Source organism: Protopterus annectens, chromosome 2.part1, assembly GCF_019279795.1.
Source record: "Protopterus annectens isolate FY-2018-M chromosome 2.part1, PAN1.0, whole genome shotgun sequence".
NCBI classification, from domain to species: Eukaryota; Metazoa; Chordata; order Ceratodontiformes; family Protopteridae; genus Protopterus; species Protopterus annectens.
In genome coordinates this window covers 72,281,828-72,300,973 of record NC_056729.1, presented here as the reverse complement: position 1 = coordinate 72,300,973, position 19,146 = coordinate 72,281,828, and the positions used below count along the sequence as shown (strand labels likewise).

The following is a 19,146-nucleotide window of genomic DNA, read 5'->3' as shown; positions in this document are numbered from 1 at the left end:
AAAACTACAATCACAGAGCTAAGGAATAAAAACGAAAACTCCCTGTAAAAAAAAAAACCTCTGAAAAAACTTTTTTCTTTTTTTGAAGAGGAAGAAATAACTAGGCAATTAGACACTAATAAACTGAGAGCAACTGTTTAACAAAGATACTGACACTTATCTTGACAGGAGCTTTGGGAAAAATGAGTCAAAAACTGAAGAGTGGCAAATGAGATCTGGGGAGATTCAGGAGTGCAGAGCATTAGAAAAGAGGTTGAGCTTTACAACTGAAGATTCTGAAGTGCCAGTCTCGGATCCAATTAGATGCGATAACTCTCAGTTTGAGACTAACGGAAAAGACAACACTGGATCAAAATGATTCAAGAATAGTCTGAGAAATAAAATTCAATGTCTTACTTACATTACAATAAAGATAGGTACTGCAACACTAAAGTAAACAAAATTACTTAAAATACTATCTCATTGTGATATGCATTTCCACAATATATTATTATTCAAAGAAATGGTCATGAAGAAATGGCTTAAGAATTCTTACCTGCAGGATTTCTACGGCAAATGCGAATATCAGTGTTACCTAGCTTTAACATTTTATTTTCCATGTTAAAAAGAATATATACACCATCGACTTCAACATCAACCTCTTTGACATTATCCTGGTATGCTCCTTCTAGGCGTGCATTAACTTTAAAATTGAAATCCATCCATATTCCATCTTTCAAAAATTTCCAGCAAACTTTTTCTTGAAGGTGTTTTGCTTCCTGTTCTGCAGTTCTGCTCTGTTGTAATGTGCGGGAAAGAGTCATTATCTTATCTTGCAGCTCACATATTTCAGAAATAAACCCAGATATATATATTCTACTGGTTTCCTTATTAAAGCAGACCTCAACATTACTATTAAATTGTTTTATTTTTTCAATGTCCTCATTAGAGAACATATCAAGTTCAATGTCAAGATCTCTTGTCATGTATTCTTTATTCAGTAAAAGCTGAATATCTTCAAGTGCCTTCAGAATACTTTCCTTCTTTAAGGCATACATTTTTAAAATGACTGGTGCAATATCACCCTCTGATGATACTTCATTAGCCTGAGATAGTGATGAAGCCCCACCAAAGAAGGACCAAATTGCTAAAAAAAAAAAAAAAAAAAATCAATGAGATACGTACAAGTAGTTTTGGTGTTAAGCACATGCATGCCTAAACAAGTGCAGAAAAAGCAAGGTACTCACCTTGGTAGCAGATCTTCAAGAGATAAATATTTCATCATTTAAGTATTACTTCTGAGTATTTTCTTACCTTCTTTCATCCTATCCTAGTTCATATGTTGATAGGTTCATATGTGCTTACTAGGCTAATGACTACAAAGGCCTTTTTAAGCCTAGCCATGCATCCCAAATCTCTGACAAGTTCTGATACCGTTGATAAGTGTAAGCAGGGGCTTGGGAAATGAAACGCTTACAAGCTAGGGCCTGGGAAATGAACCATTTACAGGTCGTCTGTGGCCATTAGAGACATAGCTGCCAAAGCAGGGATGAATTTCCTGTTCCTCATCCAACTGTCCAGGTTGCACTTGAATTGGGTTATGGAGGAATTCTGCTTCACATGGATGTAGAGCCTGTTCCAGATATGGGGTAATCTCTGGGATACATACCTGTCTTTCTAGCAGGTCCTATTTATATCACAGGCAAGGTTTAAATCTTTAGAATGGGTAATTCTGGTGATGTTTGTTTAGCAGATATGCAGGAGGTCCATCAGAATGGAGACTGACAATGCCCTGTATGTCAGACACAGATCTCCTCTCAAAAGACTGTAGGAGACAAAATACAAGGATAGAGCCTTGAGGCGATCTTCATAGGACATTTTACTTAAGCCCTGTATTCTTTTAGTGAGGACCCTCTGTTGTCGTTCTAGTTGTTGGATATGCCTGGTTAGGTATATACCAAAGGGGGCATTGTACTCAATGATAGGTCTTATGAATGCCGAATAAAGTGAAACAATGACTTCCTTGGACTTAGATGCCATATCTTTGTTTATAAGTTGTGCAATGTAGAACAATTTCCTCACAACTGTAGACATGTGATGGTCAAGGGCCAGATTACTATCTGTTTTTGTCCTTAAATCCCTCACTACTGGGTCATCTCTATCGGGTGTGTTGTCAATATGATAGTTACCAGGAGTGGATGACTTCCCAAAGGACAGTGTTATGCATTTCTTGGCATTTTTCGTCCATGGCTCTGACACCAGTTGTTTGTCTGTGTCAGGCCCTCTTGTAGAACATTTGTGTCAGTGTGGAATTCAATGACAGCTCCTAATTTGCAATCATCTGCAAATTTAGTCAGCCAGACTGACATTGGCCTTGACTTCAAAGAAGTAAATGCCAAAAAGGAGCAGCCAAAGGTCTGACCCCCTAAAGGGTTTACTCCACTTGTGACTGGTTCTCTTTGTAGAGGTGGACTCCCCAATTCTAACTTCCTGGGTCCTGTCTGAGAGACAGTTGGCTATCCACTGGGTGACATATGAGTTTGTACCCAACCTCTTGCGTTTGTTAACAATGCCCGAGTACAGTATTGTGCCAAATGCCTTGGCCAGGTCAAGGTACACAGTGTGAAGCATTTTGCCCTCACCCATTGCTTTGGTGACCTTCTCAAAGAAGTCCACCAGATTGAGTAGGCATGATCTGCCCTTCACAAAACCAAACCGGGTTGGGTCCAGTTTTGTCACTATTGATCATTTCCATTATAATTTGAGACTTATGGGTCTGTAGTTTCCAGGGTCTGTAGATGGCCCACCTTGGTGCAGAGGGATGGCAGTTGCTATTCTCCATTCATGAGGCATGAAGCCTGTTTGGATGCTGAAGTCAAATAGCAATGCCAGAGTCCCTGATAGTTCATGTTTCGTGCTATTTAGAAGGCATCATGGGATATGGTCTGGGCCCATTGATTCAGTGTTTTTAGCCTTAGAGAGAACATTGTTATGACTTTCCAAAAATATCCATAATACTCACACCAGTATATATTCAACACTGACGTACTTATGGAAAACATCCCACAGGTGTAACAAGATTGAAAACAAATATCCACAGAATTCTTTGGAGCTTTGATATAAAACAAACTCTTTTTTTATTAAGAGTTGCAATAAATCATCACTAGTCAGACGTTTGTTCTATATAATCATAAGCTGACAGCCAAACTTATCGAAGTTCCTTGGGCATTCAGTGTCAGCTGATGCAGTCAAGTGATGAAGAGAAGCAAATTTAAATGCCTAAAAAGCATTCACTGAAATATGGCTTAATAACAGCTAGTACAGCTCAGCATAAGTAAACTGAAATAGTATTTACTCTCTTTACAGGTAAAGACTATGGCTTACTATTCAGTTTGCTGTAAGGAAATTAGTAGTGTTTTTGAAGTGTTATGCCCAATGAAATACTCAAAGAAATGCAAAGCAACATTCTATGCAGACATGTTCTGTTACTGATCAAATGTTGCCAGTAGAATCCTAATGTAACTGCTCAGGTGAGAGCAGTTATGGTCAATGAAGATGGCAAAACTACTCATTTTGTAATGCATAGTGTGTGTGTGTGTGTGTGTGTGTGTGTGTGTGTGTGTGTGTGTGTGTGTGTGTGTGTGTGTGTGTGTGTGTGTGTGTGTGTGTGTGTGCATGAGAGCATGTGCACTAGCTCAGCTGTCTTACCCAGTAGTGTTAAACCTCTTGCGTTTGTTAACAATGCCCGAGTACAGTATTGTGCCAAATGCCTTGGCCAGGTCAAGGTACACAGTGTGAAGCATTTTGCCCTCACCCATTGCTTTGGTGACCTTCTCAAAGAAGTCCACCAGATTGAGTAGGCATGATCTGCCCTTCACAAAACCAAACCGGGTTGGGTCCAGTTTTGTCACTATTGATCATTTCCATGATAATTTGAGACTTATGGGTCTGTAGTTTCCAGGGTCTGTAGATGGCCCACCTTGGTGCAGAGGGATGGCAGTTGCTATTCTCCATTCATGAGGCATGAAGCCTGTTTGGATGCTGAAGTCAAATAGCAATGCCAGAGTCCCTGATAGTTCATGTTTCGTGCTATTTAGAAGGCATCATGGGATATGGTCTGGGCCCATTGATTCAGTGTTTTTAGCCTTAGAGAGAACATTGTTATGACTTTCCAAAAATATCCATAATACTCACACCAGTATATATTCAACACTGACGTACTTATGGAAAACATCCCACAGGTGTAACAAGATTGAAAACAAATATCCACAGAATTCTTTGAAGCTTTGATATAAAACAAACTCTTTTTTATTAAGAGTTGCAATAAATCATCACTAATCAGACGTTTGTTCTATATAATCATAAGCTGACAGCCAAACTTATCGAAGTTCCTTGGGCATTCAGTGTCAGCTGATGCAGTCAAGTGATGAAGAGAAGCAAATTTAAATGCCTAAAAAGCATTCACTGAAATATGGCTTAATAACAGCTAGTACAGCTCAGCATAAGTAAACTGAAATAGTATTTACTCTCTTTACAGGTAAAGACTATGGCTTACTATTCAGTTTGCTGTAAGGAAATTGGTAGTGTTTTTGAAGTGTTATGCCCAATGAAATACTCAAAGAAATGCAAAGCAACATTCTATGCAGACATGTTCTGTTACTGATCAAATGTTGCCAGTAGAATCCTAATGTAACTGCTCAGGTGAGAACAGTTATGGTCAATGAAGATGGCAAAACTACTCATTTTGTAATGCATAGTGTGTGTGTGTGTGTGTGTGTGTGTGTGTGTGTGTGTGTGTGTGTGTGTGTGTGTGTGTGTGTGTGTGTGTGTGTGTGTGTTGTGTGTGCATGAGAGCATGTGCACTAGCTCAGCTGTCTTACCCAGTAGTGTTAAAACACAAAAAAGATAATCATAATGCATAAGACTTGATTCATGACTAGAAATGGGTGTCCCTATTGTTTATGAGAAGCTTGTAAACTAGACAAGTGTGACTATCGATTTCCTATTGAAATGTCAGCACTCAAAATGCTGAGTGCCAACAAGCCAAAAAAAAAAAAAAGACCGAAAACCCAAGAGAAGAGCGAATCTCGAACATCACTTTTCTCCTTTAAACTTTTGTGCAGGGGAGCAAGCCTCCTATCCCTGAACTTATATATACCTATTCTGAGATTCCATACCACAGAGAAAAAGAAATACTACAAGAAATGGCCATCTTGGACTTAGTATATGTAAGTCTATTTTTTTATCCATTCAGTCAACATGTTTCAGAACTTATTTTAGTGCGTCCTGACATTTCATACGGTTACCATGATTATCACGTCAGACATCTAAGAAAGACTTTATAGCCTCTTTCAAAAAAAAAAAAAAAAACGGGCATTACGTACTTACCAAAATGCTGGATCCTCTTCATCCCCTGTGCATTTGATTCAACTGTTCAGAATAAGGCCACAAAGCAGATTTAATCCATCACTCCTTGCTAAGAACTTGACAGCGAGCTTCTTCCTTACTCCCACAATGCACACATCCCCCACCCTGTCTCAGATAGAGCTTGCTGAAGATCAGTATTGGACAGGATAGGGAATGTAAAGCAGTGAGTCTTATGAAAGACGGTGGGGTTAAAACAGTTCTACTAGGCCTGTCTGAATGAGAACAGTGACAATTTGGAGGGGGGTAAGATGGGTGGGGATGTTGAATCAGAAGGACTAGGGATTAAAATGATTCATCATTATTTTAAGTAAATGTCTTCTATATCCTATTTCATCTCATTCTTCCAATTCAGCTGGTGGAATAGTATCCCAAACTATCTAATTTCCTGAGTGGAATCATGACAGTTTACCTTTGAGGATGGGAGGTCCAAAAGGACGATCTACATCTGGAGATAATGTTCAGTTTGTGATGTATGGAGAAGGCAAGCAATGTAGAACAACTGTCTGCTGTACAAATATCATTCACTGAAGAATTTTTGAAGAAGGTGGTGGATACTGACACTAACCTGAGTAAGGTACTGTTTCTCAACTTGTAAGCAAATGTTAGACAATCTGAAACCATCTGGACAGAATTATTTTATATACCTTGCATCTTAATCTGGAGGAAGGAAAGGAAATAGTTGTAAATCCCTTCTGATAAATTTTGTACAATGGAGGTACAACTGTAGCCATCTACGAACATCCAAAGTATTTTCTAGAATGACGCGCCCCCCCCCCCCTGAGGGGTTACAGAACAAAATGTGGATGTATCTCTTCTTGGTAAAGTATCATTACATAAAACAAGGTTTTCCAGGAAATACATTTTAGTTTGGCCAAAGATGCTGGTTTAAAGGGTGAATAAGTTAATACTTCTATCACTAAGTTTTTCTGAAAGACTGATAAGGGTATGAACTACTCTTTGAGAAAGAAAGGATCAGAGGCTTTTAAAGGAACTGGAAAAAATGTGGATAGCTTGAAGGAATGGATTCCCTGGTGAGGCTGTCTGGATGGATGAGGTAACAGATCCAGTTGCAAATTGAGAAGCTATGGCTGCTTCTTCAGATGGAGCTGCAGTAAGGGGAACCACAGTTGCGACCAGAAAAAGGCAAAGAAGACTGACATTACCTTGCACAGAGATGCTTTCTGGAAACTTTGTGATCAGGAGAAGAGAAGGAAGGGTAACGAGAAGTCCAGCAAGCTAGTGACAGACCACAGCACCCCCCCCAGTAACTAACATAATGGAGGGATGTAGGCAAAATGGCTGCTGCATTTCAGACCAGATGGGGAAACCAAAAGGTTCCAGCAAGTCTAACCGCAGCACCACAATTATCTGTTGTGTGACTGCAGGATTGAGGGACCTCTATGTAGTTGACTCATCTCAGTATGTGCACTTCTATCAGGAAGTGCTGTGAAGATATTGCCTGTAGTCACACTCTCATTGTCTCTCTGCACAGCGGATAAGATCTGGTATCCCCCTGCCTGTTGATGCACCAGAATACAGACGTTGTCTGAGTGAAATGCAATGACCCTTAGAAGTAAGTAGTCCTGATGGACCTGCAATGCTAGGTGAACTGGTCTCATCTCTAGGATGTTGATGTGAAGGTTAGCTTCTAAGTCTGTCAAGGATCTCTGGGCCATTCTCTCCTTGAAGAACAAATATTTTTTTTCTAGTGAGATCATGGGAGGCTGTAGCCACCAGTCTAGGAGCCTTTTGCAAATTGATGATAGATGGATTGGGGTGTTCATAATACTAGAAAGTGGAGACACTATTCATTTAGAGTCCACTGTAGTGCCAACATATAAGGTCAAGCATGTAGGATTAAAAGGATGGATCTGAGAACCTTTAGAACTAGCACAGCTGGCAGAGAATGATGAGCTAGTGATGTCTTTAAGGCGAGAAATCTCTTGTCTGGTAATTTAATTGTGCAAGATCTTGTGTCCATATGACAGGCAATGAATGTCAAAGTCTTAGATAGCTACAGCAGAAATGTTTCCATGTTTAGACAGATACCCAAGGGCAAGCACAAATGAAGTAAACAATTTCTGGCAACTAGGAGGGGACTCTATTATTCAAACAACTAGGAGCCAATTGTTTAAGAAACCACACAAATCCTTTTGAGCTGTAGATGTGTTGTGACTACTACCTTGTACTTGGTAAACACCTGGGAGGTGCTGTGCTGTGTCTGATGGACAGGGCTTGGAACTGGTGCTGACTGGTTCCCAGCTGGAAGCATAGATACCTCCTGGACTCTCTGGCAATACTGGTATGGAGGTAAATGTCTTATAAGTCTATTAAGTACATTCAGTCATATGCTTGCAATCAAGGTAAAATGACTTCAACGTGATCATCACAAACTGGGTATTTTTTACATACAGATTTAGGCTGCTTAGAGCTAGGGCTGGCCTAAGGTCCTCTGTTTTCTTTGGAATTAAAAGGAATCTGGAATAGATCCCAGATCCTTTCTCTTCTGGTCTGGTAGGACCTGTTGGATGGCTCTTTTTCTAATTTTTAACACCTATATTAAGTTAGCACTCAAAACATATGCAGACATACATTAATACAAAAGAAAACATATTAACATGCTTCCATTTAACTACATTATGCATCACATATGTTTTTTTTTATAACTGTCATCAGTCCAGTATTACATAAACTGCTGAATTCCTGCCTTCTCTTAAACCTCATTCCTCATAACTCAACCAAAGCAGGTATTTTTTTGCTAAGGATTCACCATTCCTTTCTCTTTGCCTATATTCTGATATGAATCCCTGGTAAGGAAGGCAGTCTGTAGCCCACAGTCCAAATGTCTTCTTGGTCTCATCCCATTCTATTACCTTTCTCTCTCTAGTTACTTGTTCCCAATACCTTGGCTCCTTTGCCAGTTTTCTCCAGTAAATTCCAGCTCCGTCTTTTTTTTTTAAGCACCTTTACTGAATTATTACTTCCAACGTAGGTAAACTTACATTTACATAAAAGTAATCAAACCATATTAATAAGTTCACATTTATAAACATTATGCATCATATATATTTTTATATAGCCTATAATCATTACATCGCATACATTATTTAATTCATGACTTCTCTTAAGCCTCATTTCTCCTCCAAAATATTTTATGTATTGTTCCCACAGTTTCCCACATTTTCCATTTCTTTCTATGTAATTTACTCCTACCCATTTCCAAATATCTCACTTTCTATTCTCTTATCTATGTTACAATATTCACTACTTAAAATATAGTTGGTTTAGATTTTGGTTTCCAGTTTCTAATAATTGCTTTTTTGGCAGACACAAGAATTAAAGTTAACAAAGCCTTATTATGTCCAAACAATTCAGATCCTGTATCCTAGCTCAAAAAATATAAATTCCTTAGTCACACTCATTTGCTTGCCCTGTATTTTTGGCAGAGTAATCTGTAGGGGAATTTTAAAGTATGACAACTCTTTACACTCCCAAAACGTATGTCCCCATTTACCTCTTTCTCCCCCATCACATCTCCAACATTTGCCATCTACCTGAGGAAAAAATACTTTGTAGTCTTATAATAAAAGTATAGATGCAAACAGTTCAGGCAAAAATCTTAAAATTTCTAGACTTTGTTGCACATTTGGAAGCCATGCATATGTCCTCCATTTCTTTCTTGAAGTGCATATCCAACTTTCTCTTCCCATTCTTTCCTGACCTCTTCTGATTGATTCCTATAGTTATTGTGCAATATATTATATGTCTTACAAATTCTCCCTTTTTTATCAGTCTGCTGTAGATTCAGTTAAAAACCCAACCAGCACGGTCTTTCATTTAGGATTCTCCTGTCCCTTTCTCTTTGGCTATGCTCTGATATCAATTTCTTAAAGGGAAGACAATCACTAGCCTGAAATCCACATGTCTTATTGGCATTATCCCATTCTATTGCCTTTCCTTCTGTAATTATTTGATCACAAGACCATCCATTGCCAGCTTCCTCCAGTAAATTCCAGCCTCCCTGTTTATTCTCTGTACCCTAAATGTAGTCATCCCTACTGGCAGAATTGCCTTTATTCGGTCCCATGTTGGTTAAGCTCTTAGTATGCTTTCTGTTACTTTATGAATATAATATTCTATATGACTGCTGTTATTATCCTTATGGATCTGCATCCAAAATCCCATTCTTTCATTATTTCGTGAATTACCCCCTCCCCCCAGTTTATCATCATCCCTTTTCACTCTAAACTGTAGCTTTCTGCTTGTGTTATGTATATGAAACTTAAATGTAGTTCTAAAATATCCCTTTAAATCAGGCAATCCTAAACCTCTTTCTTTTGTGGGAAGGATAAATGTATCCCATTTGACTATTGCCCTCTTTTCCTCTCAAATAAAATCCTTCAGCTCTCTATTAATTACCGTCCACAACTTTTCCTCAGGTTGATAAAAATATGCCTGACCTGCGTATAAAAATAAGGAACTAAAAATATTTTTATTGCTTTTGCCTTGCTATCCATAGGCAAAAGCACACAGTTTCTCAGTTTTTATACTGCCTTTTGTTTAGTGTCTTCCCACATATCATTAGCTTCCAAAACAGTAGCCTTTTTAATCCATACTCCTAAATACTTCACTTTATCATGTCCCCATTAACATAGGTATTGCTGGACCAATTCATGTGTTGTTACATAGTTTATAGCTATAGCTTTTGTTTTACCTTCATTAATTCTATATCCTGAAAAACACAGAACTGTCTCAGACTATTCCACAACACTGAGATGTCATTTTTTGGTTCCATCAGGTACAAAATAATGTTGTATCTCTTGATTACAATACAAGTTATATCCTTGAATTTCTAAGTCCCTTATTTTCTTTACCAATAGTTCTAAACATAATGCAAACAATATAGGGAAAGAGGGCACCCATGCCTGTTACCTCGGTTCCTTCTGTTCGGAGACAACTTATCACAGCAGAGCCCACCCACTTAGATTTTTGCCTTTAATCTCTCATATAGCTTTCTAATTAACCTTATTTTTGCATCCATTTGCCTACTCATAAAATCCCAGATTACTCTGTTTAACGCTTTCTTGGTATCACGACCCACCAATATCAGTGGAATTTTCCTACATTCTGCATCCCTCTGGATCATCACTGCTCTATTAATGTAGCCACATGTTTGGTTCCATTTCACAAAACTACATTGGTCCATATCTTTCAATTTTGACATCACCTTTGCCATTCTTTCAGCTATTATAGACATAAACACTTCCTAAGCATGGTTTCAAATTTAAACGGGCCTATATGAAGCTGGATCAGATAGGTCTTTACCATCTTTAGGTATTAGAGCCATCAGTGCTTTTATCAATGATGTTGGTGCCTCCCCTCCTTTTAAAATACTACTAAACAAAACCTCCCAGATCTTTATCATGTTCTTCCTTGTAGCTTGGTTATACATCATCATTTTTATCTCTCTCCTCTTATCTTAACTGTTAGTTGTTAAGCCTCATTTACCTCTAACCGTTGTATATTTAAGTCTTCCATTGATATTTCCACTTGTGCTTTTTCTTGATTTCCCCACCTCTCTGCGTTATACAAATGTTCATAACATTTTCAAAATATCTCTAATACCTCTACAGGATGTCTGGTTATTTATTTATTTATTCTGCTTGTGTTATGTATAAGAGTCTTAACTGTGCAGCTCTAAAATATCCTTTCAAATTAGGTAATCCTAAACAAACTTGCTCTATTGGAAGGATCATCCTATCCCACTTAACCCTTGACAACCTCCCCTTCTGGATAAATTCCTTCAACTCTAAATAACTGTCAAAAAGTTCTCCTATAGTTGATTAAAATCCTTGGTTCTCTATATAAAACTAAAGAGACTAAATACATTTTCACTGCTTTTATCTTATTATCCATATCAGTAAAAAAGAGCTTGCAGTTTCTCAGTTTTTGTATTATATTTTGTTTAGTCTCTTCCCACGTAACCTTAGCTGCCATAACAGAAGCATTTTAATCCATACTCCTAAATATGTCATCTTATCATATCCCCATAAATATGGGTACTGTTGAACAAATTCATGTGTGGGTACATAACTTATAGCTATAGCCTTTGCTTTATCTTCATTAATTTTATACCCTGAAAAGACTTAAAACTGTCTCAAGCTGGTCTCACTACCATCTTCCAGACCTTCCCTTTCACTCTTACTGGTACCAGTCTGTCACAAATAAGACAACCTTTTCCACCCACTCAACCCTGCCTGCACTACTCTTTTTCAGCTCACTTCCACACTTACAATTACTCTGAACTGTTAATCCCAAGTATTTAAATTCCTCCACCTTTGCCAACTTTACTCCCTGCATCCTCACCATTCTTCTATCCTCCCTCTCATTTACACACATACATTCTGTCTTAGTCCTGTTGACCTTCATTTCTCTCCTCTCTAGAGCATATCTCCACCTCTCCAGGGTCTCTTCAACCTGTTTCCTACTCTCACTACAAATCACAATGTCTTCCACAAAAATCATAGTCCATGGGGACTCCTGTCTGATCTCATCTGTCAACCTTTCTATCACCATTGCAAATAGGAAAGGGCTCAGAGATGATGCTTGAAATAATTCCGTCGCCACCTTGAATGTATCCATCACTCCTACTGTAGACCTTACCACTGTCACACAGCCCTCATACATATCCTGTACCACTCTTACATACTTCTCTACCATTCCCGACTTCCTCATACAATACCAAAAACTCTTCTCTAGACACCCTGTCATATGCTTTCCTCTAAGTCCAGAAAGACACAATGGAACTCCTTCTGACCTTATCTATACTTCTCCATCAACACTCTCAGACCACACATCGCATCTGTAGTGCTCTTTCCCAGCATGAAACCATACTGCTACTCACTAATCATCACCTCCCTTCTTAACCTAGCTTCCACTACTCTTTCCCAAAACTTCATGCTGTGGCTGATCAATTTTATCCCTCTGTAGTTACTACAGCTCTGCACATCGCCCTTATTCTTAAAAATATGTACCAATACACTTCTTCTCCACTCCTCAGGTACAAAAATGATATAATCTGAAAATAAAGTCACTTTTCCATTTCCATACCAATTGTATCCTTGAATTTTTGAGTCCCTTCTTTTCTTTATCAATGGCTCTAAGTGTAAAGTGCATAACAGCAGGGAAAGAGAACACACCTGTCTGGTTTCCTCTTTAGGCACAACTTATCAGAGAGGAACTCTCCTACTTTAATTCTTTCTGATCCTTCATACATTCTCTTAATTAACTCTCTAACCTTCTGGTTAACACCCTTGGAGTATCACAAGGCTCTATACTAGAGCCCTTGCTGTTCTCCATCTTCATTAATGACCTTTATACTGTCATCCCAAAAGTCAGCTGTATCCAATATGCTGATGACTCTACTCTGATTTGCTCAGCCACATCTCCAATAGAGTTATGGTCAGCTACCCAGACCACCTTTAATACAACAGAAAACTGGCTTTCTGAACGTTGTCTGATCCTAAATCCCAAAAAACTAAAATGCTGTTATTTTCACCAACACGTAGGTCTACCGCTTTCACCTTTACCATAAATGCAAATGATGGCACAATAATCTCCCCTGACCCCTCTACAAAACTATTAAGTGTCATCATAGACAATAATCTAAAATTCGACCTACATGTTAACCAAACTATCAAAACCATCAATAAAAAACTAGGGTCACTTTACAGAATAAAAGCCTTCCTAACCCCTTCAGTTAAAATTGCCATAGCTCGCTCTCACCTTCTTTCAACCCTTCTATATGCATCCCCTCTACTCTCGAATTTAAACAAGACTGTCCTTAACAAACTCTCAATTTGTTACAATCACATTGCCAGGTTTTCCACTGGGCTGCCTTTTAGGACACATCATTGCATCAATCTATCAGCTTGGGTGGCTTGAACTACCCAGCCTAATCCAGTATAACCAACTGATTATGGCCTATAAAATCCTCTATAATCCAGACAATACTCCTGCACTTAAAAATATTATCACCCCCTATAACAATCCTAGACCGCTTCGATCCTCTAACAAACTACTAATTCAGACTAGCAAAATTAATAACACAACCGATGACTCTCTCTTTGCAAACTCTGTAAGTAGATCCTGGAACTCTCTTCCAGCTGATATTACCTTACTTTACACCTTAGGTCAATTTAAAACTAGACTCAAACAACATTTGTCACTTAACTGGCTATGTCAATGTATCAAGCCTGGCTAACTCTCTCTCTTGAATGTTTAAAAATCTGTTAACCAGTTTACTGTGTAATTTAATTTAATCCTGACTTGCGCTCAGGATTAACTCTAACCTGTGAAACTTGAGAAATATTACGTTGCGAGGAAAACAAACCCAAAACAAGTAATAACCACTCCTATTATGGTTTATGGTGAACAACACACACTGAATATTAATTTTGCACACAAATTACTATAGTGTTAATCATGTAAAAAATATATACAGAACACACATTTTATAAATGTTGTTTTTTAAAACAATATTAGTTTTTTCAAAACAATATTATTTTTTAAATAACACTAATTGCTTATTTTCATCTTCATAATTTTATTATATATTAATATACGATCAATAGTATACTAATAGTACTATAAAGAGAAGTTATATAAACATGTGTCCATATATTACAATATGTATATTATATACATCTAATATGAGCATATTTGAAAGTACGAAATAAGTTGTATGTTGTACCAATGTAAATTAATATGACTTGTTAACATTTGTTTAGAATTGTTATTACAGCGCATACAGAGGTGTTTATGATATCAGTAGTAAATTATTTAAGGGTATAACAACATACCTTCATTTTTTATATCACTAAACATATGGATTGAATAAAAACATATGGTGCGTATAACTTTAAGCGCAACTTTAGCAGTTGCAGCTTCGCGCCAAAAAGATTATTTAAATGGTGATTTTTAAAAATGGGGTAGTTCTGAAGAAGCCTACATATGGTAGGCGAAAGCGCTTAACCCTGGAAATATCTCAGTATTTTAAAAGAACTTTTGAATTCATCTGTATCATTTTATGTGGTTCATGATCATTTATGTGTTTCGTGAGTTGTTACAATAAACGTCTGGCTTGAGTCGCTGTTGCTGTGTTTCCTCCGTTTGTTGCTTGAGAAGATAGCGGAGTGGTTATAACCTGTGAAACTTGTTTAACTTGCTTACTTATGTAATCTCTGTAAATAGTCTGTTTGTAATATGTAATGCTGGTATTAAGTAATGCTGTAGCTGCTTACCATTGGAGCTTTTCTCCCCGGGCCTCCGCTGAAAATGGACATGCATCCAGTCGGACTATCCCGGTCAACAAATGTAAAATAAAATAAAAATAAAAATTGTGTCAGGGAATGCAAATGCTTCCATTGCCCTCAGCCTAAAACTGATTGAGAAGCTATTAACAATTAACACCACTGATGTCATTTCACTGGCCCAAAACTCTCTTTAAGAACTAGACCACTTTATGGTGACCTTTTCACTACTGCTTTTGCTAGCACAACATGCCTATCAACCAGTAATTTGTCTGCAACTTCAGTAATAATATGTGATCTGTGGTATCACCAACACAGATGGAGAAACATTTTCTGTCTAAGCTAACAGCACTTACTTTGAAACTTCAACACTATGACTGCTGACTGGCTAGCCTCTTAGAGAGAAATTAGCAGTCAAAATAGAGAACCTCAGGACTTTCTTTCCCAATCAAAAAGACAATGCTTACTCATCCTAAAACTCCCAAGATATACAAACATATAGGTAACTTTTTATCCCAACAACATACAGTAGAAGGGGGTGGAGAATGGATGTGGCTACTGCAGCAGTGATGAATTCATAGGTTCATAGGTAGGTACTAGGCTATTGGCCCTAGGGCCTATATAAGTCTAGCCAAAAAGGTATCCTGGCTTTCGCCACCCAAGAAAATTATTTTCCTGTGTCCCTGTCGAGCAGAGTCACAGAAGTGATCCCCCGGGTGAATTTCCCAGTTCCCATCCAATCATCAAGATTTTTCTTGAAGAGTGCTAATGAGGAGCTCTGTATGACATAGATAGGTAGTCTGTTCCAGAGTATGGGAAGTCACTGGGACAGGAAACTATCCCTCCAGCATGTTCTGTTTATTGTGGTGACATGGTTTAGGTCCCTACAGCGTGTAGCTCGGCTGACATAGCTTTGCATGTTAGGCAGAGATCGCCTCTGAGTAGGCGATATGTGATGGGGTAAAGCTGGAGTTTTTTGAGACGGTCTGGGTAGGGCATCTGTTTGAGGCCAGTAATCCTCTTTGTGAGGTATTTCTGTGGCCTTTCCAGTTGCTGTAGATGTCTTGTGAGGTACATACCAAAAGGGGAGTTGCACTCTATAATGGGGCTAATGAGTGATGAGTAGAGGGGAACAATGACCTCTTTTTTTCTGGATGAGAAACCTTTTATGATGAGGTGTGCCATGTAGAAGGATTTCCTGACCACTGTGGCAATGTGATTATCAAAGGAGAAACTACTGTCCACCTGTGTCCCATGGTCTCTTATCACACTTTCGGTGTTAAGTAGACTACCATCTATGTGGTACTTCATGGGTACAGAGTTTTTACCAAAGGGGATGACAATGCATCTTTTGGCATTGAGCTTCAGGCCATGGCTTTGACAGGTCTATATGATGCTATCGAATGGACTAAATAGCGAATGCTATTTTGACGATCCGATACTGTCGAAATGGCAAAATAGCGAAGTCACAGAACTTCAAATTTTTTCCCAGAGAAAAAAAATTGGTGGGCCATCTTTGGGACTTTGCCATTTCCTCCACTATGGTGCGATCTCAGAGTTGGTATATTTAAGAAGGGGCATGTGGGGGGCACAGCCCCCCACAAGGGGAGGGGTGTGGGAGGCAAAGCCCCCCACTTAAATTTATGTTTAAGTTTATTTATTTATTTTTTTTACGAAGCAGCAAATTTTTTCCCTGGGGAAAAAATTTGCTGTTCCGTTTGTTCCATATTTTGTTGTTTCGATATTATCAGGACGATGAAATAGCATTCGCTATTTACATCATACGATAACATAATATAGATGCGGCTTTGACACCAGGCATCTGTCTCAGTGAGGCCCTGTTGTAGGATGTTCACATTGTTAGGAGTTTCGATTATGGCTCCTAGTTTGCAGTCATCTGCAAATTTCTTTAGCCAAAGATCTGTGTTAGCCTGTACTTCAGAGAAGTAGATACCAAACAGGAGAGGACCCAGGACTGAACCCTGTGGTACTCCACTTGTCACTGGTCTGAAGTTGGATTTGGAGTCTGCTACTTTCAGAGTGTGGGTTCTGTCTGTGAGCCAGTTGGCAACCCATCTTGTGACATAGGGATTTATACCTAGTTTAGTGAGTTGATCTATAATTCCAGAGTGGGGGATGGTGTTGAAAGCCTTGGTGAGATCTAGATAGGCTGTGTGAACCACCTTACCCTCATCTATGGCTTTGGTGACTGCTTCAAAGAAGTCTGTCAGGTTTAGGAGACATGATCTGCCTTTTACAAACCCGAACTGGGTGGGGTCCAGAGACTGGAGATTACCAATGTCTTTGTTTATGAGTTTCATGATGATATGTTCCATGGACTTGTAGACCAGAGTCATCAGGCTAATGGGGCGGTAGTTCCCGGGGTCCGTCGTGCCTTCCCCTTTGTGGAGTGGGATAACCATTGCAATGCACCATTCAGTGGGCAAAAAGCCTGAGGTGAGGCTATGACTGAACATGGTACTTAGGTGGGGTGCCAGTTCGTTCTGTAGTTCGTGTAGAACGTAGCTTGGGATATTGTCAGGTCCCATGGATGCTGTGTTCTTGGCCTTGTGGAGAGTGTGTTTTTTTTCCTGTGCAGCCGAGATTACAGGAACTTTGCATTCTTCCTGTATAGAGATGGGCCCTCTAGGAGGTGAGAGGGGGTGTAAAGTTAGCACCGAACCTATCTGCCAGAATGTTGGCAATATCCGTTGGTTCTGTACATTTAGTGCCATTGTGCTGTAACTCAGAGCAGATCTGAGTGTTGCCACTGAGATTCTTGACATAGCTATAGAATGCTTTTGGTTGTCTTTAAAGTCAGTGGCAATTTTGTTTTCATAACTAGCTTTGGAGGATTTTATGAGGGATCTCAGCTTCTTACTGAGGCTGACCAGGGAGTTCCTCCAGTCATGGGATTTTACTCTTTTTTGCAACAGTTTCTTTCTTCTGTTGTAGAGTTTGTTTATGGCAGAGGACCACCAGATTGGCTTCGTTTTTTGGAGGATGGCATCTTGGTTCTGTTAGGGATAGCACGATCCATGCACTCATGTAAGTGCTTATAAAATGCATTTGTGTAGGATTCAGCAGTCATACCTCTACTGTCCGTCTGCATGGGTGTCATGAAGTTTGCCACTTCTGTCTTAAGAAGTGTGAAGTTGGCTTTGGAGAAGTTTTTTACGGTGTTTTCTCTAACGGGGGGTAGGGGTGGGATGTGGATGTCTAGGGTGATTAGGTTGTGGCCAGATATCACCAACGAGGAACTGACATCTGGTGTGGAACACCTGTCGCCCATGTTGGTAATGACCAGGTCTAGGATATTGCTGCCCCTGGTGAGGGTGTGAATAAGTTGATCCAAGACATTGGAATTTATGAATTCCAGAAAACGTTGCATAGTACACTTGTGTAAGAAAACTTACCATAACAGTAGATGTTCAAATGATCACTGTTGCAGTAGCCTTAGCTATATGGGTTATATGCTGTCAAGGATATAACAGTTGGTCACCTTCCAAAGCTTCAGGGCACCTTCAACATGCCCAAAACCATCAATCAGTTCAAGCTCAACTGACTAAAAAGACACATATTGGCACCAAGTCCTTCAGAGCTTTCATGACAACAGAGACAGGGAGGCTCAGCCCTGAAAGGACAATGCTAGGAACAACAAAAAAACAACTTTTCACACCCTGGAAAAAAAAATACACCAGAAAACAAGGGGGTGGAGGGAGGGAAAGGCTACTGCAGAAGTGATCATTTGAACATCTAATGTTATGGTAAAGTTTTCCTTACACAACTGTACTATGTTCATCATATTGATCACTGCTACAGGAGCCTTAGCTATATGGGTAGATTACCCTACTTTAGTACATATGAGAAGTGGCAGGAGAAGAGTCCAGGATCCCATAAGGAATGGTCTGAGCAAAGCCTGATCTAGACCAAAAGAAGGAATCAAGCTTATAATGCTTTATAAAAGTATGTACACAGGACCAAGTTGCTGCTTCCAGAAAACTTCTAGAATCCAACCCTTTCCAAAAAGTTATAAATAAAGCCAAGGCACTAGTTGAGTGAGCACTGAAACTGTCTAGAATAGTTTTGTTGGGGTGAATATAATAAGAAGTTATGTACTAACCATAACGTTCCATCTGAGTAGGTATCTTCATTTGTCTGCAACCTGTGGGATATGGATCCGATCTCGGATCTGAGCCGGCAACTTCTATCATAGCATAGATCCGAGCTCCTAGCTCCTCCCCCTTACCCATAATCCCCTGCCTACTCTAACTGACCTCAGATCAAGTTTGCCCCATAGCACAGCAGATAAAAAGTGTCCCAATGGGAACATATGCTAATAACACAAGAACGATCATATCGGTCAGGGGGAAGGAGGGGTTTGCAGACAAATGAAGATACCTACTCAGATGGAACGTTATGGTGAGTA

The 19,146-nt window shown here is 39.1% G+C and overlaps 1 protein-coding gene across 1 annotated transcript in view; it reads right to left on the bottom strand.

Moving 5' to 3' along the window:
- LOC122794822 (protein mono-ADP-ribosyltransferase PARP14-like) overlaps window positions 1–19,146 on the bottom strand; it is a gene marked incomplete in the record, with an annotated part of 659,914 nt that overhangs the window by 231,852 nt on the left and 408,916 nt on the right. The window contains 1 exon segment of the mRNA XM_044063427.1: window positions 536–1,126. Coding sequence (XP_043919362.1) covers window positions 536–1,126 — 591 coding nt within the window.